Here is a 22,604-nt window from a genome sequence, read left to right on the forward strand (position 1 = left end):
TTTAGAAGGTCAAGGTCCCATTTTTTTGAGATCAGGGCGCTCATATAGATTGTGTATCTCAATAAGCTTAATATGCATGTGTTCCATGTGTCATGAGTCTAATGAAACAAAAACAAACTTCTTTCTTCATTTCCAGGTGGCTAACTATCTTTGGTGCGCCCTCTTTGAGTGTTTTGGTGAGGCTTGGTGGCTCCACAGGTCATGGGGGATTTCCTGCAAATGAATTTTCAGGGTTTTGCCAAATCCAAAAAGGGTAGGCGTTATCGAGATGCATGGTTTTTGGTACATCCTGGACACTTTGGAATGAAGGAAATTCAAGAATCTTCAAGGACCGCACAACTTCTCCCAGTTTGTTATGGGATTTTCTCTTTAAGGCATCATCAAACAAATAACATATTTCATCGCCGCCACCACACACTAAAGAATTGACTATACAAAAGACAATGTTGGCACAACAGGTTAAGAACAAAACACATAGCCAAAGGACCAAAGAAATGTTGCGTTGTTAACTTGCAAGCATAAAGGAACTAGAAAAAGAGGATCCACTAACCAAAAGGACAAGCACATGAGGTTCTGCAGCTTAAATTTTTACTAATGAAATTTTGATTTTTTTAAGACCTCAAACATCTTAAAAGGATTCAAAGACCTCAAACAGTTCACACTATGTTTGGTTCACAGAATACATTTGATGCATGGAAGGAATCAAGGGAGGAATGGAATCAAGACAAGAATGAAATCACTATGTGTGCTTGGTCAGAGATAAAGAATGACACTCGGAATTTCCGTTCTATCATTTGATATTCTTGGCATATGACTCAAATGGAATAAAAAATAAGCCGTTTTATCCCCAAAAAAATCCTAATGCAAATTATTTAATTTTGCAATATTGTAAGTATATATGACTCCAATTCAACCATATTTTCTTATTTGGCCACAAAACAAAAAGTGTCCATAATGGAATGTAAAATGAATTATGTTCCAAAAATGCCCTTGAAAAATAATTATTTATTTCTTGTAATCTTGTTCTCTCAAATCACAACCATCAACACCCAATATAAAAAGCCATCATAATTCACCAACAGTACCTAATAACTTAAGCAATTATTTAAACATAAAAAATTTTAACTTAAGAGAGAGAAAAAAAAAGACCTTCTCTTATAGTTTTTCAAAAAAATAATAATAATAATAATAATAATCAGCATCTTGTATATTGTCATATGAATGCAGAGTTACTATTAATATATCAGCACATAATGCCCATGCAAAAGCACAGGTCAAGAAAATAATTTTTAATAAATTCTGAGCTTTAACCAATTCTTAAAGATTTGCACCAACTTTAATAAGCAGTCAACTAAGAAAGAAAATTTCAGGACGGAGAAGCTGAGGTCCATCAGGAGGCGGATATGGAAGGATAAGAAATCAAATCCAAGGTATCAACAGGATTCCACCCCTGACTGCACTCTTCTTCATGAATACCAAGATGATTTCTGGCTGTTGGACTCTCTTGTCCTACACAAAATGACAGTGAAGTGTTTTTTTTTCTTAAGTGAAACGATGTCAAACTGGGAGTAGATAGCAGTGATCTAATGGTGAGAGGAGTTCATAAAGTCTGGAATTTGGTGGCTGCCATCTAATCTGGCGAGCATCTGTCAGCACACACTGGCAAGGTTACTTGTTTCATCGACTCTCCCGCAAGCCATTGTTTAAACTTCGTAATCAATATGATCAAGGAATAGTCGTGAGGGTTATGATGACAAGAATAGTGAGATTCAGATCATTGTCCTAGCAGCATCTCCTGCACCATGAGTGGCGGAGGTGGACAAGAGGCAGTTGGATTAGGATAAGTATCTAGCTAGGGTTAGGTAGTTGAACGAGAAAAGAAAGGCTTGGGATTTGGATGAGGTAAAACTCAAGTGTTCTGCTTGTTTAAGAATTTTTAAATTAGCGACCATTATAATTGTCTCCAAAAAATAATCAGGAATGGAATTCTAATTCCTACCAGTAAGAAGCAGAATCACCATCCGATTCATGGGAAAATTAGCATTCACCCAGAACGCAAGCCAGACCTTATTTATGCAAATCAAATGTCGGAATGGGAATCAAGATCTGAATGTTAATTCAACTCCACCTTCTTCCATGAATCAAACACAGTGCTACACTGACAGCTATAAGCCAGAGCGAGAGAGAGACTAGTTTCTCAATCACAATATGAAGGGAGGTGATTGTGGGACACAATTAAAGGCTGAAAGCCCCATTACGCAAAGGTGCCTAAAAGAGTTCTTTAGATTATCTCGTAATTTCAGTTTTTTTTTCAGGCATTATGTTAGGGTTTAGTCATCTTTCCTAGTTGGGCCTTCGACTTTGTTTCCTATTTTAATATCAAAGGTTCCCACTTAAGTGCACATGTAGGCTGTAGTAGGGTTGTAGTCAATGATACGGAGTTATGAATTGCATTTGAGTGTTGCCCAAGTGACAGTATATCCTATCTTATCCCTCCTATTTTTTTCTCTCTCCCTCCATCCTACTTCACATGCAGCCAAAAGAAGCCACCACCATAGCCACATTAAGTCCCTCCATCTCTCATCATTTTTCCTCAGCCACCGCTGCCACCAAGGCACTCATAACTCATTGAATCCCCCCCTTAGAAGTCAAAAGACTCAAACAGTCCTTTCCAAGCAGGGGAGAATGGAGATTGTGCAGAGCTCCCACACGGACAACATTAAAGCATTCAGCATTATTGGATCACTCTAGGATTTTTTTAATGACAAGCAAAGAAACTATTTAAAGGGCAACAACAGGGTGACATCCAAGCACAGAAAAGAAAACATGTGCAAGTTGCCCAAGAGAAACCAACAAAAAACAAAGCCAATGCCCACAAATTTGTGGTTCAAGGACAGAATAATAAAATGCAGTTCACTGATTCATTCATAAATTTGCAAAGGGAACAGCTTTTACCCCTTTTTGAAGGCTTTCAATGGTCAATGTCCTGTTCAAAGTTGCTTCCCAAGCCAAAAAAGATCAATGTAGTAAGAGTATTCGCCTTCCAAATAGCTTTTTATGGAAAATTAGAGCTGTCCTCAATAAGATACTCTCTATCAAGCTATTTGTAATCGGATTTAAGTTTTAACCTTAAAGAAGCCATTGATATTCAGCCTACAAATATGTCTATCTTTGCTTTCCAAGTCAATCACCACTCCATTCATCTTGTCAAAGAAATGAAAAAAAAAGGCAATTTTTACTGTTTTCAGAATTTTTAAGTTTTTTGTAATATTTTTTTAATCCCTCTACAACAAGAATGCTTCCTGAAGTCACCCCAATCAAAGTCTTTCCTTGTCTGAAAAAAACACATCTTTTTTCCCTGGTCTGTCAAGCTATTTAGGCGGAGATTGTTGCCAAAACACAGAACTGTTTCATAATTGCCATTGAAGAATCCCATCATCCATCACCCCCATCATCTGAAGCCAACTTCTCTGATCCAAGCAACTCCCCAGCACAATCATTGATTCTTTTTTTGTAACCGACTTCAATGTTTTCAGCAACCCATCTTGCTGTGAACATGAACTGTTCATTGAGAATCCATTACCATAGGGCTCCTAACACCTTGGCCTAGAGCTCCTTTAACCAATTTGGATTAAATCAAACAATCAGCATCATGGGCTTTAACTTCAAAAACTTCAGCAACTTCCTGGGCAATAACAGGATTAACTTCGACCTTAACATTAATAACGCTTTGTAGAGCTGAGTGTTGCCACTTTTAAAATAATCTATATTCAAATAGAATTCAGCCCAGAACCAACACAATATTTACCACAACAGATCCACTCCAGAGCCTAGTTGATGCAACCATAACCCAAACCCACAATTCTCATCCCCAAGCTTTTCACTTCAATCAGGAAACTTCATACGACTTTTTCCAGCCACTGCAACATTGCCACTCATTGCCACACTGCCACAATTCCTGCAATAACAAACACACTTCAAACCTTCCAACTGATTAACCCATCCTCTCAAACCCATTCTCGATGTTCATTCTCAGTCAATACATCAGCTTTGAAATCAGGCCTCTGCGGCTCTGCAACAGATTTCAAAGACTCCACAAAATAGCTCCGAGAATTCCCTTTCAAACCCCCAGGAACATATACCAAATGACTTATCCCATTCATACCGAATCCCAGATTAACAATTGTGCACTTATGCATAAACCAAGCTGGTAGACAAGAATAAAATCTCCCAAATCACCTTCCGCAAACACATCAATTGATCCTTCCAAAAATTTATCCACCCACAGACAGGTGTAATCCTGATCCACAGCACACCAGATTGTCCTCAAGCAAATAGACACCCAACCCTTCTTCACTGATCTTCCTGAATCTCAGATTGAAGAACTTCCCTTCAATCTGGCAAGGTTGCTTGCTATCATGCCAATCAGAACTTGTAGATCCCAAGAGAGAATGAGAATGGTGGAAGAAATTTAAGAGAGGAAAAGAAAGGAAAGCAAGACATTGTTTCAATATTACTAGGTTTCCTTATTTGTTTTTCCTTGTGATGCGATCTTATCAAGCTCAAAGACAATTGATTGAAAGAGTTGATTTAGTATAGCGTGCACATCCAAGAGGCTGTCACTCTGAAGAAATGAGAGCGAGACATTGTTTTCTACTTCTAGTATTACTGGGTTTCCTTGTTTGTTTTCCCTTGTCATTCAATCTTATCAAGTTCATATGCAATTGATGAGCGAGTTGAATTAGTATTGCATGCAGATCCAAGCTAGCGTACATTAAAAGAGAGTAATAATAATGTTTAGCTTCTAGAATTAAATTTAGTAGCCATAGTTTACAACAGATTTTATAACTATCTTGTCCATGCCCAGCAGACCACATTCACACTTCCAGCAAAGTCAAGGGACTCCCCATAACATAAAAATTTATTTCATGCAATCAAGTCCAAAACATTCATCTGGGGTATCAAATTAACAATGCAAATTATTGAATCTCTTGAAACCATCAGTCAACAAAATTGTCAGCTTTGAATGCAAATTCGTTGTAATCTTAAAGGGATTAAGCAGAAGCACTATATTAGGTTGTAAATTTATTTATAAAATAAAATAAAAAACAAAAAAAAAACAGTTTTTAACAGTTCAATCACCCGTGAATTATTTTCGGTGTCTTCTAAAGGAAGATATGGCCAGTGAAAAATGAAGTCTGTACTACAGTCAATGTAAGTTTTTTGTGTCTCAGGTCCCAATAATTTCAGAAGGAATCTACACTTAACTTGGCTAGAAAAACAACATTTTGGCAGTTACCTATGTTTTGGATGGTTGTTCGAAGGATATCCTACATATGCAGCTTCTGCCCATGCATGTAAAAGCAAGCTAGGAAACATGGACACTCCTAAAAGGCCAAAATGATAGCATCTGACACGTCTTGGACACTGACACATGCCTGACACAGTCTGATATGTGCCCGAAGCATGTTGAGAATTTGTTTCAATGTTTTTATTTTCAGACATGCCCTGGATACTGCCGGACACACTGCAACACGGACCAACATTTCCGGGACACTTCTGAAGCAAAAACAGTGTTTTGTTTCCTTCAGTCCCTTTATAGAAAACACAAACAAAAACAAAAGGAAAAAAGAGGCAGACGTCAAGGCTCAAAATCCTTCTAGATTGCCCTAATCATCATCCTTGCCTGCTGGACCTCCCACCCTGCTCTGCTGGAGACGTCCATTCCCTTCCAGAAAACCTGCTGCTTTGTTCCTGCTTAGCTTCAGCCAAAGCCTCAAGGAGATACAAATCATCGAATTCCCTGAGGCTACAGCTCTTCCTTCTACATTCTTGATACTGGCCTTGAAGAGCAACAAACATCAAATCCTCTTGGGCTACAGCTCTTCCTGCTTCATTCATGATCATCGGCTCCTAACCATGCACTCCCAGAGCAGGATATGTAATAGTCAAAGGAAGAAGTGCTTGCTTTGCATGGTTCATAGGAGAGAGGGAGCGAAGGAGGGAGGATTTTGATGGAGAGAATGCAATAAATGAAGGTTATAGGAATTTTGGATATGAGTACGTGGTTTTCAATGGGGTTTTGTTCAAATGGGGGAGAGAGAGAGAAAGAGAGAGCACATGGAGTATAGTAGAGAGAAATGGAGAGATATTGTGTTTTGGCATGTTTAGAAATGGCGGGGGCAGGGCAGCACTAAAACATTTTTCTGTTTTTCTTTTCTTTTTTTTTCCTTGTATATTTGTTTAGAAAAAAATTTGACAGGTGAACTCATGATAAGTCTGCATGAATGATGCCTACATTTCATTTTCAATTAAAAGTACCTCAATATTTATCATCTTAAAAGAATAATATCTCTAAAAAGGGTGTCCCTAAGCCACAAGGCTCCCTGCTTTGCGAGGGTAGGGGGAGAGTCATCACAGAGTATGCAGGACCTTGCTTTTATGCAGAGAGGTTGTTTCCTTGACTTGAACCCATGACCAACCGGTCACAAAGAAGCAATCTTACCGCTACTTAATTAACGTATCCGGGCCGTGTCATATGCTCATTTTTTTTCAAAATCACCATATTGCAGTGCTGGAATCATGTCGTATCCGTGTCCCGTGTCAGTATCAGTGCATCCTAGGAAGTAAGTTATTGAATGCATTTCTGATTTAGATTTCTGAATCTCTTTGATGGATATGTGATGTATATCTAAATTATGGGGACCATAGACGCTAAAAAACTTATATTAACTGCAATACAATTATACAGAATTGATTTTTCACCAGCCATATCTTCCTCTAGAAGATTGAATAATTCATGGGTTGGAACATTAAAAACTAGTCTTATTCTGGCCAGCAACACAACATTCTGGTAGTTACCTATGTAATGGAGAACTACCGATGGAGAAGTTTAGATGTTTATATTGTAGCTCGGATTCTTATTTTAATTTGGGAAAGATTCAGGTTATTTCATAATTTCAGTTAATTTAGGGTTATCTTGTGTATTTTAAGTACTTCGGGATTATTCAGTAAATTATTGTTTCAGTTGTAATGTTAGATGTGTAAGTACCTTGTTTGTAATGTATAAAATATTTATCATTTGAAATCATATTTCCTGACTGATTTTCCCTCTCCTCCTCCGTTCACTTCTCTAATCCACTCCTGACCCTCTGTTTCTTTCTATTTCTGTCTCTGATCTGAACCTTCTCTTCTCTATCCTGGTCTGCTGTCTGTTGTGTCCAGCAGCCTCTTCTCTTCCTTCTTCTCCTCCTATACTTTTCCTCTTCGTTCTCTCTCCCTCCCTTAACTCTCTTTATCTTTCTCTCCATTCTGTCCTACATCACTATGCTAGGACAGTTATCCAAGTATATCAATATATGTAGCTTCTGCCCCTGCATGCAGAAGTTATTGAATGCATTTCTGATTTCTAGTTCAATATCTCTTTGATGGATTACATTGGGTAGTCAACTATGATCTATGCTCTATATAAATACGATGGTGATTTTCTGTGCCCTGAGAATGGTATACGGATTTATCAATTTTGGTGTGTTTGAGCGTTTTGCTCTGAGTTCTAATCCTTCTCTAACAATCCAGTATAATTTTTTATGTGCAACTGTGCAAAGAAGGTCTTTCTTTTTTTTTCAAAATGCAACTTCAGAGGAAAAATATATTGCCAATTTGCAACTAGAATCAATAATTTCAGAGAGTAAATGTAAATACCTCTCCCTTGAAACCATAAGGTTTCTCATAGGTAGATTCTCCTGTTAAAGCATTATAATAATAGACAACTCCTGTGTCAGTCTTGTGAGCGGTCCAAGCATCTAATTGTTCATTGACAGCAGCTCCATCCTTGTAATTGACATCATTGCCTTGTTTTTTGTTATCTGCACAAATCCGTGTTATGCTGATGAAAAAAATATGAAATCTAACACATTTAGTTTAATTGTTACTGGTATTTTAAAATGAAGTCATGAGCATACCAATTCCTGGGGGGGGTAATTCTGGCTGTTGCCCTGAACTGCAAACCATTGAATGAGCAGAGTCCATGGAAGATAATGGAATTCCACCTGTAGTTCCTACAGGACCAACCCCAGGAGTTTGAGAATCAGGCAATGGAACAGATGGAATAGACATTCCACGAGCCAGCAATGGAAAAGAACCGGGAAAAACTGCAGGATACGTTAGAAATGGTGGCCTTGGCAAGCCACTCATCTGGGGTGGGGGCTGCAACCAAGGTCCTTGAGAGGAAGAAGCCACAGGAGGTAAAGACAGATAGGGCTGACAAGTTTGCTGCTGAGCAGCTAGATTGGATGGAACAGAAGCAGTCAAGTTTTGCCTCAAGACTGCTGAAGAAGAATCCATGGCTGCAGATGAGACAGTCAAATGAGTGGATACTGGGGCAGATGGAGTGATTCCAGGTGGCCCTGGTGTTCCAGGAGTTCCAGGCATCCCAGGAAAAGAGAGAGCAGGAGGCATCCATGAAATTGCGGGCCCCAAGTTAGAAATTGAAGCTACAGTTGTAGAACTTGATGTCTGAGCAGACAGTGGAGCAGACTGAGAGAGAGATGATCCAGATGATGCGGTGGCAACAACCTGTGCAACAACTGCCAAGGTATCCTGCAAAGAGGGAACACATTAAAACAGAATGCTGGCATATGAAAACCTGAACCTTATTCGTGACTCCACCAACACACACAGAATGCATTGACTTTTTTATGGACAGTAGCTCAAAAACCATGCCTGCAGTTAAAACCCAATTTGGCTATCTTAAAGGGACGCTTCATAATGTTAACACATTAAACAGCTATAAGATTGATAATTTTACATCAAAGATAGAATGGCAAGTGCATAATCTTGTTTGATCACATAGCTAAAAGATCAGGTCTATCAGGAGGCCCATGGACCACACATGATGCATACACTGACAATGGAATTATGGACCAACTGATTTTTCTCTGAATCAAAAAAATACTAATATCACATCTAGAGTTAAATCTTATTCAAATCTGTGCACTCCCTTGAGACCACATACCGAGGTTCGTGCCTATTCCCACAATATTGTGAAATCCCTGTAGCTGCACCAGTATTCATTACACAAACAACCTCACAGAGTGGGAAGCAAGGAGAGAGATGTGCAAAATTATTTGCATCCAACCTAGCAAAATAACTTGGATCAATGTCTATAGCCACAATACCACTCTTAGAAAAATTGATAGGGGGGGCGAATGAGCAGAAAGGAATTTTTCACTTTTGAGGGTCGTATCACTCTAATACAAGCTCGTCTGTTAGATCCCCTTGTATTCTTTCTCTTTTTTTAGAGTCCTGGTGAGAGTTGCTTGGAGATCAGAGAAATTAATGGGGAATTTATTGTGTCCAGGTGTTTGTGAGCAGGATAACAATCATTTAAAGGGCAGACCCTAGGTCTTAAATTTCCATGAAAAATTGCCGAAATTTCTGACAATGACAAAATTTCAATGAATCATCAAAAATTCAGATTCTTGAAATCTTAGCAAAATTTCAACTATAGAATGAATGTTCCTTGAAATTTAAATGTGAGATTTAAACCCAAAGTGAAATTCCTCTCGTATCTGTTATTATTGAAACCCAAGATTATTAGAAAGGCTATTGAAATTATATGAAAAATTAAACTTAGATATTAGCAACAACGTTTTATGTGGCCATTTACGTCTAAACTATCTTTATTTGTATTAAATATTACTTAAATGATTTATGAATCTCATTTACATTGACAGAACGTATTTAATATGATTATTATATTAAAGCTACTGCACCTTATACAAACAAACCTATCACTATTAGTGATGTATTTAGTTTATAATTGTTCTAAAACTTGCACTATTATGTCTATTAACCATTTCTAGAGTTTAATAAAAGAATTCTATGCCTACAATTAATTCCCATCATATTTCAAAATCAAAACTGAAATTGAAATCAAAATCAAAATTTTGACAGAAATTTTTCCATCTTTTCATGGCTTCAAAGTTTTAGTTGAAATCAAAATTTAAGACCTTGAGAGTGGACCACTGGAGTAGACTAAAAGGAAAGGAGGCCTACATCTACGTAATTTTGGTGTCTAAAAACATTTCTTTGTTGGGTAAGTAGTGGCAGCATTTCCCTTCAGAACCAAACGTTACATTTGGTTCACAGAATGTCCATTCCAAGAAATTAAATGACTATAATAAAATAATTTCATAGTTTATACCCAAAAGAGAGAAAAAAAAAATTGTTAATATCATAAAGCAAATAACAATGCAAAATTTTTTAGAGGAAAATACACTTACACCCCCTAAACTATATCATCTACTACAAATGCCCCCTTGAACTTCTAAAAGTGACACTTAAACCCTAAAACTATCTTCATAGTTACAAAAAAATCCTTCTGTTAACAAAGGATGTTAAATCTAACGGATTAATGTAATTTATGTCACATAAATGGTTAATAATTTTTTTTAGAAAAAATTACACTTATAAGTCTAACTGTCTAAGAAATATCATCATTAATAAATTCTAGTATATGAATGTGGCAAATATCCCTGTAAAGGGGGGGGGAGAGACAAATTTTTTGCTCAGATGAGAAAAAAAAATTAAATAACATGTTAAAACATAGAAAAAAATTAATTGAAAAAAAAAAAATATTAAATTCTGAGGAATTAAATATTTAATCTATAAAATAAAAATATACAACATCTACATTGCATTGGTCATATAGTATACATTAATTAAAAAAAAAAAAAGCATATACTATATATTGCAATCTTTACCTATTCACACTTCTTATGAAGTTACAAAAAATTTAATAAAATAAAATAATTCAAGCCTAATAAAAAGAAATAATTTTTTATTGTTTATCAATGTTTAATGCATTTTATAGAGTGTATAAATTATATCTGAAACTTCACAACAGATATTCTATTATAATATTATAAATTAATAACATTTCTCATGAATTTTAAAATCATTGATTTTACTTTCAATACCTTACAGGTGGATTCCAACCATAAGACTGCTACTTTTACTCAAGAAAATAGAGCATCCTTATTGTTCAAAAGCCATAAATTAGTGGCATTGAAGAGGAGAAATATATTAATAAGCATGTCGAGGCAGAAGAATGTCGTTTGATTCTTGCTGTCGAGAAGCTGTTGCCAAGCTAGATGGAGTGAAATTAAAATAAAAGGGTATTAAAGTACTTTTTATATTTTCGTTAACGGAAGTTAGCTTCATACTCCCTTTAATAGTTTAGGGGATGTAAGCATTGGTTTAAAAAGTTTAAGGGGACATTTATAATGAACGGTATAGTTTAGGGGGGGCATAAGTATATTTTTTTTCAATTTTTTTATGAATCTGTAGCAAGGAATAACTATTCCCAAATATGTCTCATGCTTTCCTATTCCATGTTGGATCGAATAACATAAACTTTTCAATGAGTGAGTTGGTTTTAAGTTGTACATCCCTATAAAATTTTCAGCACATTCTCATTGTATTTCATCCTATTCCTAGGCGTAGATAGTCCACGAAGAAAACATAACCTAACTCTCTTTTGGCACAAGGTATTTCATAGTAAATTTGGACTTCTACAAAATGGATGGGATGCAAATGCAGTAGTTAATATTACTTACTCGGGTCCTTGGAAATTTGTTACTCAGATCTATCATTACTTCCTGTTTGTCATTGTAAAGTGGGTAACAAGGGGAAAATCGACTTATGGGAGGATAACTAGATTGGGGATGTGCCTTTGGTTTTCGCTCATCTTTTTCGGTGAGACTACCATAGCTGCCTTCCTTATTGTGCAAAAGGATGGCTGAATATGGGATTTCATTTTGGGAGAAATCTCAACAAGGGGTGATTGTTGTGCTTGATTCTTTTCATGTCCAGTTGGGAAGTGATAAACATGTTTGGAGTTTAGATCTTCTGGGATTTCTAGAGCAAATCCTTATTTTCTTGATGGATCCACGACCCTAATTGGCCTAATGTTGGGCCTTTTGCCCTCTATTCTTTAATCTGGAAAGCTACGGGTCTATTTGGTATCATTGTTTTTTCTGTTATTTGTTTCTGTTTCTGTATAGTGAAGAAACATATTATAAAAATGTGTTTATTTATGTTGCCAGTTTTTTGTTTCTGTTGTCAGTTTTCAGCAATTTGCGAAAAAACTGAAAACCAAATTTTATGGTTTTCAGTTGCTTTGGCAACATGTTGCCAAAAATTTTAATATCCAAAAACAATTCTTTTGGACTAAATCATTCATTTTGTACACTTTTAAATTAAAAATAAAATTAAAATTAAATGATTATACAAATTTAGGTATAATTCAAATAATAATATACATAAATTTCAAAAATATTAATAATAAAGCTAATTACAAAATGTTTTTTACTATTTTTCAATTATCATGTCCAATAAATTTTTATTGTGAAGTAAATTTTGAAAGTAAGTAAAATAATTATAATAATTTTTATTCTTATTATAGTATTTTTTTTTATGTGTATTATTAGCATTTTTATTATTTTAATCATATTTTTATAATATTATTTGATTTAAAGACAAAAATGATAATTTTTAAATTGTTATAAATTTGTTATAATTTTATAAATATTAACCAAAAAGGTTGTTGGTTTTTGGTTTTTGTTTCTAGTTTTCAGTTTTCGTTTGTAATAATTGACAAGGATACCAAATGGCCCCTAAAGTGACCTTGGACTGCAGTCCCTCAGAAAATCAATACTGATGATTTGCTTCAGAAATCAGAGGCAAAGACCTAACTAGGCCCTGTCACCCGATGTGTGTTTCTTTGTTTTAGGAGTGCAAAAAACTGCTGATTGCTTTTTACATTGTCCCTTCTCTTGGGTTCTATGGAATAACTTGTTTGGGATTTTTGGTAAAAATTGGGTGTGCCCTGCTTCTTTGGTGAGTTTTTGCACTATTATGTTTAGTGGTTTTGGTAAGAGGGGAAAAAGGAAATTTGTGGCACTGTACTGTTCTGACTATTATTTGGTTACAGTTGGTTGGAAACGAATGCCAGAATCTTTAAAGGTATTGCCACTTCCAGTAGTTTGCTCTGTGGCAGAGTGGCCTTCCTTGCATTCCTTTGGTACAAATCAAAGGATTATTTCATCATGTTTCTTTCACAGTGGAATTGGTTGGCATTACTATTAGAATTATTTTGTTTTCACTTTATTTTTGTTTAGCTATTTTCTTTTTGTAATGAGAGGATATCTTGTTCTCCCTGGATTTTTCTTTTCTTTGTTGTACACCCTTCTTTGTTTAAAAAAAAAAAAATAAAGTAGACACAAATAAGGGCAATCATGCCATGACTCAGCCAGGTAAATGTCAAACAAAGATTTCAACTCCGTCTTTCAAGGAAAAAATTATTAATAATTTCTAACTACCAAATTCAAAACCGTAAACATTTCAAATTTATATAAGATAATACAGTGCAATACTTCCTTAAAATGCCAGAAGAGTCCCAATTTGTCTATTTTTGTACACAAAATTTAACCCAAAACCAAAAAAGAAAAACATGACCTTTATTCAAAAGATCCAAAAAATCATGAAAATTTCAATCAAAAATAATAACCATGCTGGTGTTAATCAAACTAAGAAAGCTGGGTTTGCCTGACATGATCAAGCCAAAAGATGATCCTGCTAGGTCATCCCTCAATATGCAGGATTTAAGGAGTAATTAGGTTTAACTGATGCAAAGTGCAGAAATCAACATAGCAAACATACTGATTTCAAGGGTTGATCTTTCTGCAATGACTGAGGGTTCCCGTTAAAAGAAAAAGTTGGAACATTTGATGAAGCTCCTTTTGTAGGTGGCATAATTGGTAAAGCTGTTCGAGGAACAAAAGAATTAGGATGTGCAGGCTGCCCAGGAACAGGAGGTTGTAAGGCTGCCCCTGAAGATGTCGGCATATTCTTTATCACTTGCGACTGAGCCGGAGCAGGAGGCTGGAATGTGACAGAAAGAGTAGCAAACAATTACGAACTCTACTTAGAATGTAATTATAGCAAATACTAAACAAGAATGTTCTCAGTTCGTATTTCCAGCCTATTCAGTCTTTGACCAGACCAGCAAGCCCATTGGAGGATAAAATTACTTACATGCCCAACAACCAGAGGAGAGCCCAAAAAAGGAAAATTAAAAAAAAATGTTTTTCAAACAGATAAAAAATGATTAAATTAATTTTAGAAGTTTCAACTTGGCAAAGCTAAAACCTTTTCAATTGAATTTTAGCATTTGGGCATCAGAACAACGAGGGCCATGAAAACTGTTTTCAAAAGTTAGATTAACTTTGGAACAGGACAACTTCACAGCACCTACATCCTGTTCATGTGCAACAAGACATGCAGATTCTATTTTCTAAAAGGGGAAAACTATAATAAAACTATATTCCAAGTTAAATTGCTCATCAACATACAGAGTGTCCAATGACCAAGCAGGGCACAAAAGTTCACGGCAGCCAAACTAAAAGCCAAAAACAAGTCAAGTGGAGTGTGCGAATGAAATCAATGGATGCTGCGTAAGCGTGAGATAATTAGTTAGGTCATGAACATATATAACTAAACTTAGTAAAGACCTATTACTTACCATGTCCACCTGCAGTATGTGAGTAACAAATATTCCTAACAAATTGGCATTTTATATTATGCATAGAAAGATATCTAAGATTCTAAGCCTAATAAAGACCTATTACTTAAACAGTATATGAGTAAACATAATGAATATTCCTAACAAGTTAGCATTTTATTTTGTGCATAATATACAGATGATATGATTGACAGTTCTGGGGGTCCCACCTGGATTTTTTCTTCTCAAACATGAGCCAAATAAAACCATATGCCATGAACATATAATTTTCAATAGTTTTAAGGAATCAAAGGATTCCCAGATGACAGAAGATTAAAATCTAGACAGCCATAATCATCTCTTCAAGTAAATGTTCAACTTGGGAAGTATCCCATCAAATGACGGAAACCCGCATAACTGCATGGCCTAACACTGTAAACAGCCAACAAAATCTCAATCAAGAATCACAAGAAAGTCACTTACCGTGATTGATTGGAACTGCTGGGTAGGGAAACCACTGCCAGGATGTGAGACATTGTACGAAAATGAGGGACCAGGAGATGAAGATGGCCCAGGAACTGAAGGTTGAACCACTGAAGCTGCAGATGGATTTGACTTTGAAACCTGCATTTGAAGTTTCAAAACAAACCCTTTGGGTGAATCAGATTCATATATAAATTTTGCACAATAAAACTCAAATCAAAAAAGTAATACAAATAAAAAGCTACTAACAGAACTAGAAGAATTCAGAGAGCTTCCAGAAGGGGTGGCGGTATTTGGTAACACACTATACAAGAATGCAGGTGCAGGAACTACATAACCAGGTGCATTAACAAATTTTGCTTGTGCCGAATCTTGTGTTATATCATTGGATATAATATTTGGACCTTTTGATACAGATGTACCACTAACAATGGCAGGAGGAGCAATAGTCGCAGCTGTAGGTCCCCCAGATGGTGGTACTGCAAGCGGACCAGAAACAGGGGCTTGAGATGTTGATGAATGTGCTTCCTGTTGTAACCAAGCTGGCGATGCCATTATTCAATCTGGTAAGAAGTTAACAAAATGAGAGAACAATTTATAAAATTTTATGGCAGTCTATGACTAAGGGAGTTGTGCTATGGGACCTAGGGCCCCTAATTGTACATGAACGGTTTGTCATGCAACCAGACAATCACCCCATACATGAGAATTATAACTTCATTTTAAAAAACTAAGATCCATAGCAAATCAACCGCCCCAAGGGGAAAAAAGAAAAAGGGCACACAAACACAAACACATAAAAGAAAAATATATAAATAAAGGCTCACATTACAGCATCTTGACGTTCAATCCTCTCCTCCTCCTCTTCCTCAGTTGCTCCTTGTTCACCTCCTCCTCCAATACCACACCCACTAATGTCAAATAACACAGCATTTTAAAGGAACTTTTAACATCCACCCCCCCCCCCCCAAAAAATAAAAATCAGGCTAAATAGGCAAAATCCTTAAGGAAAACAATATGTATGGCAGTTAAATAGACTGATGAAAAAGCAGTAAAATAGACAGAGAATGACAGGTGTCAGGGTGGTGGAAGTTGCTTGAAGACAATATCTACCCAAAGGGATGATGATCAGAAAAGGGGGGGCAGGGGATGGGCTGTTATGTCACGATTGTGGAGTGAATCATAGAAATGATGCCGCATACTCCAGTGACTGTTAAAAGGGACATTTGTAGACGCCTGCACCAACCTTGAACAAAGGGTTTGAATTGCACGGGCAAGGGATTTCTTCACAAAAGTTGGGATCCTCTTGCCAAAAAGCTGGAAAAGGCGCTGGATATTAGGGGTAGAAGATCTGAGCTTGGAATCCCTTTTGCTATTTTAAATTTCAAAATTAGTCAGCCTTACCGATATGGGCCTAACCACGTTGGGTTCAAGGGCAGTGGGCCTAACATCTGTAATAAGGGAGATGGACAGTACACAAGTGGGCTAAAAAGTAATAATAAGAAGATGGATGGGCCTGTTTCAAAGGTAAAGGATTCTGGTATCAAGCTCTTTCTTGGAGTTAGCAGGTTGAATTGAGTAAATGGATTGGGTTTTTCCTTGGGGTCAAAGAGCCAGATGGGTGGGAGTGGCCCTTGATCAGATTCTATAGACAATGACAAACCAAAGGGTATACCCCACAAGGCTGTACGGAAAGGGGTGGAAGATTTGCAAGGAAGTGCATCTGTTGGAGGGAATAATCCAGATAGAAATTGAAAATAAATTGACATTTTCACTTTCAAAGGAGATAGTGTGGATTCTAATCAAACCCAGGTAGTCTAATGGATAAAAAAGGTACAGAGCCTATCATGCCTGCGCAGCAAGCTATTTCTTGGACAATACAGCTTGCTGCGGAACCAAAGCTTGGGGAGAATTCAAATCTAGAATTGTTCAAGTCAAATGATGATAGACAGTCAATGTGACTCTAACAAGGGATATTACTGAAGATGAATTTAATTCCCTCCCAACTTCATGTTCAAATTTTGAGGGATCACAGATTTTAATGCAGAATTAGATGAGTGCCCTTTGTTTGGGCAGCATAAAGAGGGCTATGATGGCCCTAGAAGTTCCTCTGAAGAAGCAAATGATCATGTTCACCACTTGAAGAACAAGACAACCAAATAGGAAATTTAATTGAATAGGGGTCTTTGGGCATCATTCCTTTCGTTGATTAATTCCTCAATGATGTCAAATAAAGAGGCAGGTATTGCGTCATGAGCCGACCTTGTTCAGGGCATTATGCTTGCTTGTGACTGCTTGTCTCATGCATTTGGGATGGGCTTCCATCATGTAAATACTAGCGTAGGTTTATTTTCTAGTAGTAGTTTCTCCCTATGCCAAATAAGGCAGTATGACTCCTCGGTCACTTTGATGTTTCCTAGTGTCCGGGTGAGAATTGCATATAAAGCTCTTTAGGGGAGGGTGAGTGTTTATCATCTTGTAAAACTCACTAGATATTGTCAACGTGTTTAGCCTACTTGCCTCCCTCGCTAAACACACAATGTTAACGGAAGTGTTGTTAATGAATTGCGTTGCCTCAATGTTTACTGCTTACCTGCCACTGCTTTCATAATTGTTTGTTGCTTCCGCTGATATCTGATTGAATGATAAATAAAGTGTTTCGTGGACGAATTGTGGTAAACAATAGGCTGGCTAGTTAAGAAAAAGTGTTTTATCTAGCGTCACACGGTCCTTTTACAAAGGTGAAATAGTCGGCTCGTGACACTTGGTATCAGAGCTCGGTCAGTTGCTAAGTGAATTCCATTGCCACATGAATTCAATTGCCTTCATTGTGGGATTAGGAAGGCTTTGGTAAATAAACATGGCACCAACCAATGTTGAGAGAATCAGTGTGCTGGAAGCACAAGTTGAGATGACAGCCAACAATGTGGCCAAAGATATGGCCTAACTGAGGGGACTTGTTGATGAAGTGATGGAATCACAAAAGCATCAAGCCAGTTTGATAGGTGAAATGTTAGAGGACTTTCACAATATTGTGGAAACTTTGCAATCTCGGATAGTTGATCTAGATGCAAAGTGAATCTGATGGTTCTTGCTATGGGAAACTCTAACAATCCGGGGTTTAGCAAGACTAAGGTACCAGAACCCACGACGTATGGGGGTGCCCGTGATGCCAAGGAGTTGAAGAACTTCTTGTTTGATACGGAGCAATACTTTCGTGCTATGAGGACGGACTCAGAACAAGTGAAAGTGGATACTGCGATCATGTACTTGGTTGGTGACGCCAAACTGTGGTGGCGTACTAAGTACAATGAAATTGAAAATGGACACTGTGTAGTGAATTGTTGGGCAAACTTAGGAGAGAGCTCAAGGCTCAATTCTTTCCTGAGAATGTTGAGTACAATGCTAGGAAAAAGCTGAGAGACCTTAAGCATACTAGGTCAATCAGGGAATACGTGAAATAATTTTCTGCTTTGATGTTGGATATTAGGGACATGTCAAAAAAGGATAAGCTAATTTATTTTCTTGAGGGGTTAAAACCGTGGGAAAGAACAGAACTTCATAGACAAAGAGTTCAAGACTTGTCTACCGCACAAACTACCGTGGAGAGCTTGACTGACTACGCTAGTGATACTACCACTTCATCTAAAGAGTTTGGCATAGGGGGAAACAACGGAAAGTCTTTCAAGAAGGGTAAACCCAAAAGTGGGGGAGTCGACTATAAAGCATTAACTTCAAAAGAAGCTTCATCGTCTCGAAGGTTCAACACACCCAATGAAAAGAGTAAAATTTCGTGTTACTTGTGTCAAGGCCCTCATAGAGTTTTTGAGTGCCCTCAAAGGGCAGCACTTAATGGCTAACAAGCTTCCACTGTGGAGCAGGCAAGGGAAAGTGATGGGAAAGAGGAGGATACCCCGAGGATGGGTGCAATGCGGCTGGTGAATGCATTGGAAAGCAGGCGAAAGCACCGAAAGTTACACAAGCAAAAGGACTAACGTTTGTGGACTTGAAAATTAATGCGAAGAGTACCCGTGCTATGGTGGATACCGGGGCTACCCATAACTTTGTTTCACAAGCAGAAGCAAGGAGACTCAACTTATCCTTGGAGAAGGATTTAGGATGCATGAAAGTGGTAAATTTTGTAGCCCAGCCTACTCTAGGAGTAGCCAAGCTAGAGACTGTGAAGCTTGGATAGTTGGAAGGTCATGCGAATTTCACAGCGGTGCCATTGGATGACTTTCAAGTCATTTTGGGAATGGAATTCCTGAGGGAGACGAAGGCAGTGTTGATGCCTTCTGCTGGTTCCCTGTGTCTAATGGGAGATCACTCGTGCATGGTGCAAGTTGTTGCAAAGAAAGGAGATGATGGGAAGTTCCTTTCAGCCATACAACTGAAGAAGGGGTTGAGAAAGGGTGAGCAGACATATCTAGCCACGATGGTGGTAGATGAAGAAGTAGGCCAAGAGATAGTGCCTACGACCATCCAAGCGGTGTTGGATGAGTACAAGGAGGTGATGTCGAATAAGCTGCCTTATAACTTGCCTCCACGACGGGGTGTGGAGCATGAGATCGAGATGTTTCCAAGAGTGAAACCACCTGCTAAGGGGCCATATCAGATGGCTCCTCCAGAGCTAGCAGAGCTAAGGAAACAACTTGATGAGTTGTAGGAAGTGAGACATGTTCGCCCTTCCAAAGCACCGTTCGGAGCACCGGTGTTGTTTCTAAGGAAACATGATGAGAGCATGCAGATGTGTGTTGACTACCACGCGCTCAACAAGGTGACAATGCGCAACAAGTATCCTATACCGTTGATTGCTGATTTGTTAAATCAGTTAAGTCATGCCAAGTACTTCACTAAACTTGACTTGAGGTCAAGCTACTATCAGGTGAGAATTGCTAAAGGGGATGAGCCGAAGACTACTTGTGTGACGCGGTATAGGGCGTATGAATTCTTAGTTATGCCATTCGGGTTGATGAATGCGCCTACAACATTTTGTACCTTGATGAACCAAGTATCTCGAGAGTACCTCGACAAGTTTGTCATGATGTACCTGGATGATTATTGTCTACAATTCCACTCTGGAGGAACATGAAGAGCATCTATGGAAGGTGTTTGACAGACTGAGGGGGAATAGTCTGTATGTGAAGAAAGAGAAGTGCCATTTCGCTCAGCAAAGTATCAAATTCCTTGGTCATGTGATTGAGCAAGGTCATATCCGGATGGATATGGAGAAGGTAAGGGCGACTCAAGAATGGAATATCCCAACGAAAGTGAAGGAGTTGCATTCCTTTCTTGGCCTTGCCAAATATTATAGGAAGTTCGTAGAGGGGTATTCGCAGAGAACAGCTACTATGACAGAACTATTGAAGAAGGATCATGGGTGGAACTGGACTGAGAAGTGTCAGGGAGCCTTTGATGACTTGAAGGATGCAATGATGAGAGATCTGGTACTTTCTCTTCCGAATGTCATGAAACCCTTCGAGGTGCAAACAGATGCATCAGACTTCACCCTTGGAGGAGTTTGTTACAGGAGGGACATCCTGTTGTGTACGAGAGTCGTAAACTTAGTGAAGCAAAGCGGAAGTACACAGCTCAAGAGAAAGAAATGCTAGCGGTGATACATTGTCTCTGCGTGTGGAGGAATTACTTACTAAAGTCAAGGTTTGGGTGAAATCAGATAACCCGGGTGTTAGTCATTTCTTCACACAGTCAAAGTTGACACCCAAGCAAGGCCGATGGCCGGAATTCTTGATAGAATTTGATTTCTCCTTTGAGCACAAGGTGGGGCGCCTAAACCAATTTGCGGATGCACTGAGTAGGAAGGCCGAACTGGCGCCTTGCAGATGGTAGCACACTTGACTGTGAGTACTGTTACCATGACGATGCAGAAGCGCATCAAAGAGAATTTAGCCAAAGATCCAGTTGCACAGAACCTAATGAAGCTGACCGAAGATGGGAAAGCACATCAGTTTTGGATGAAAGACAGATTGCTGATGACATATGGTAGCCGGCTCTTTGTGCCACGAGCTGGTGATCTGAGGAAGACACTATTGAGAGAGTGTCATGATACCATGTGGGCCGGACATTCAAGATGGCAGCGCACTTTGGCTTTACTAAAGCAAACGTATTATTGGCCACACATGTGTAATGATGTGGTTGATAATACCCAAATTTGTCTAACTTGCGAACAAGACGAGGTGGAGCGAAGGAAGATTGTAGGACTACTGGAGCCCCTACTAGTACCATCCAAACTGTGGGAAAGTGTCTCACAGAACTTCATCACCAACTTGCCTAAAGTGAGAGATGCAGGGTCTATACTTGTGATTATAGACAGGTTTTCGAAGTATGGTACGTTTATACCCGCACCAAAGTATTGTTCAGCAGAGGAGATGGCACAATTGTTCTTCAAGGATATGGTGAAATATTGGGGTGTTCCCCAAGATATTGTTAGTGACCGAGACTCAAGATTCACTGGCAACTTCTGGATAGAAATTTTCAAAATCCTCGATTCACATATTGACATCTCTTCGAGTTATCACCCACAGACAGATGGATAGACGGAGAGATTCAATGGGCTACTAGAAGAGTACTTGCGCCATTTCGTCAACGCCAACTAGAAGAATTGGGTGCAACTACTTGATGTGGCTTAGTTCTATTTCAATGCCCAAAGGAGCGCAACAACCGACAAGCGCCCTTTTGAGCTTGTTACAAGCCAACAGCCGTTGTTACCTCACACAATGGACAAACCGTATGGAGGAAAGAGTCCCAGGGCGTACATCTTCACCAAAGAATGGAGACAAAATGTAAAAATTGCCCAAACCTGCCTGAAGAAAACTTCTAAGTGGATGAAGAAGTGGGTGGATTAGGGGAGGAGACCGCAGCACTTCAACGTAGGTGACTTTGTGCTTGTTAAGCTCAATCCTGAACAGATCAGGTCATTACGAGGACAATACAGGAGACTACTTCGCAAATATGAAGGACTAGTCCCCATATTGGCCAAAGTCGGGAAGGCATCTTACAAAATCGAAAGTCGGGAAGGCATCTTACAAAATCGACCCTCCAACTTGGATGAAAGTGCAACCTGTGTTTCACATCAACTGCCCCAAGCCATTCAACTCCGACGCTGAAGATCCAAGCAGAAGAGCAAAATTGAGGATAATGCAACCTGACAGACGTGAAGTTGAAGATATCCTTACAAACAAAGAGTTCATATCCTCAAGGAAGAAGTGACGGAGTTCTTAGTGAAGTGGAAAGGCCTTGGTGATGAAGAAATCAGTTGGATTTCTACGGAAGATATGCAGCCGTTCGTGAACAAAGTAGAAATGTACCTAGCGTCAAAATCTACGAGGACGTCAACCGCATAAGTGGGGGAGAGTCACAAGCCAAGCTTGGTCAGGGCATTATGCTTGCCTGTGACCGCTTGTCTCATGCATTTGGGATGGGCTTCCATCATGTAAATACTAGTGTAGGTTTATTTTCTAGTAGTAATTTCTCCCTATGCCAAATAAGGCAATATGACTCCTCGGTCACTTTGATGTTTCCTAGTGTCAGGGTGAGA

General features: G+C 38.3%; 1 protein-coding gene across 8 annotated transcripts in view; it reads right to left on the reverse strand.

Moving 5' to 3' along the window:
- The window catches only part of LOC131154193 (pre-mRNA-processing protein 40C), a 119,920-nt gene that overhangs the window by 92,099 nt on the left and 5,217 nt on the right, over positions 1-22,604 (reverse strand). For 3 of the 8 annotated variants that reach the window (XR_009136386.1, XM_058106789.1, XM_058106787.1), the window contains exons 2-7: positions 15,874-15,957; positions 15,296-15,609; positions 15,047-15,187; positions 13,723-13,944; positions 7,962-8,598; positions 7,702-7,865 (exon numbers count right to left, since the gene is read on the reverse strand). Coding sequence is in view for 6 of the 8 variants with exons in the window: in XM_058106789.1 (XP_057962772.1) it covers positions 7,702-7,865; positions 7,962-8,598; positions 13,723-13,944; positions 15,047-15,187; positions 15,296-15,601 (1,470 nt within the window). In the remaining 2 variants the exon portion in view is untranslated. Of the gene's footprint in view, positions 1-7,701; positions 7,866-7,961; positions 8,599-13,722; positions 13,945-15,046; positions 15,214-15,295; positions 15,610-15,873; positions 15,990-22,604 lie in introns of those variants that run through there. The other 5 variants (XR_009136385.1, XM_058106790.1, XM_058106788.1 and 2 more) reach the window with 4 other exon arrangements.

This window comes from Malania oleifera, chromosome 4 (genome assembly GCF_029873635.1).
Source record: "Malania oleifera isolate guangnan ecotype guangnan chromosome 4, ASM2987363v1, whole genome shotgun sequence".
NCBI lineage: Eukaryota > Viridiplantae > Streptophyta > Magnoliopsida > Santalales > Ximeniaceae > Malania > Malania oleifera.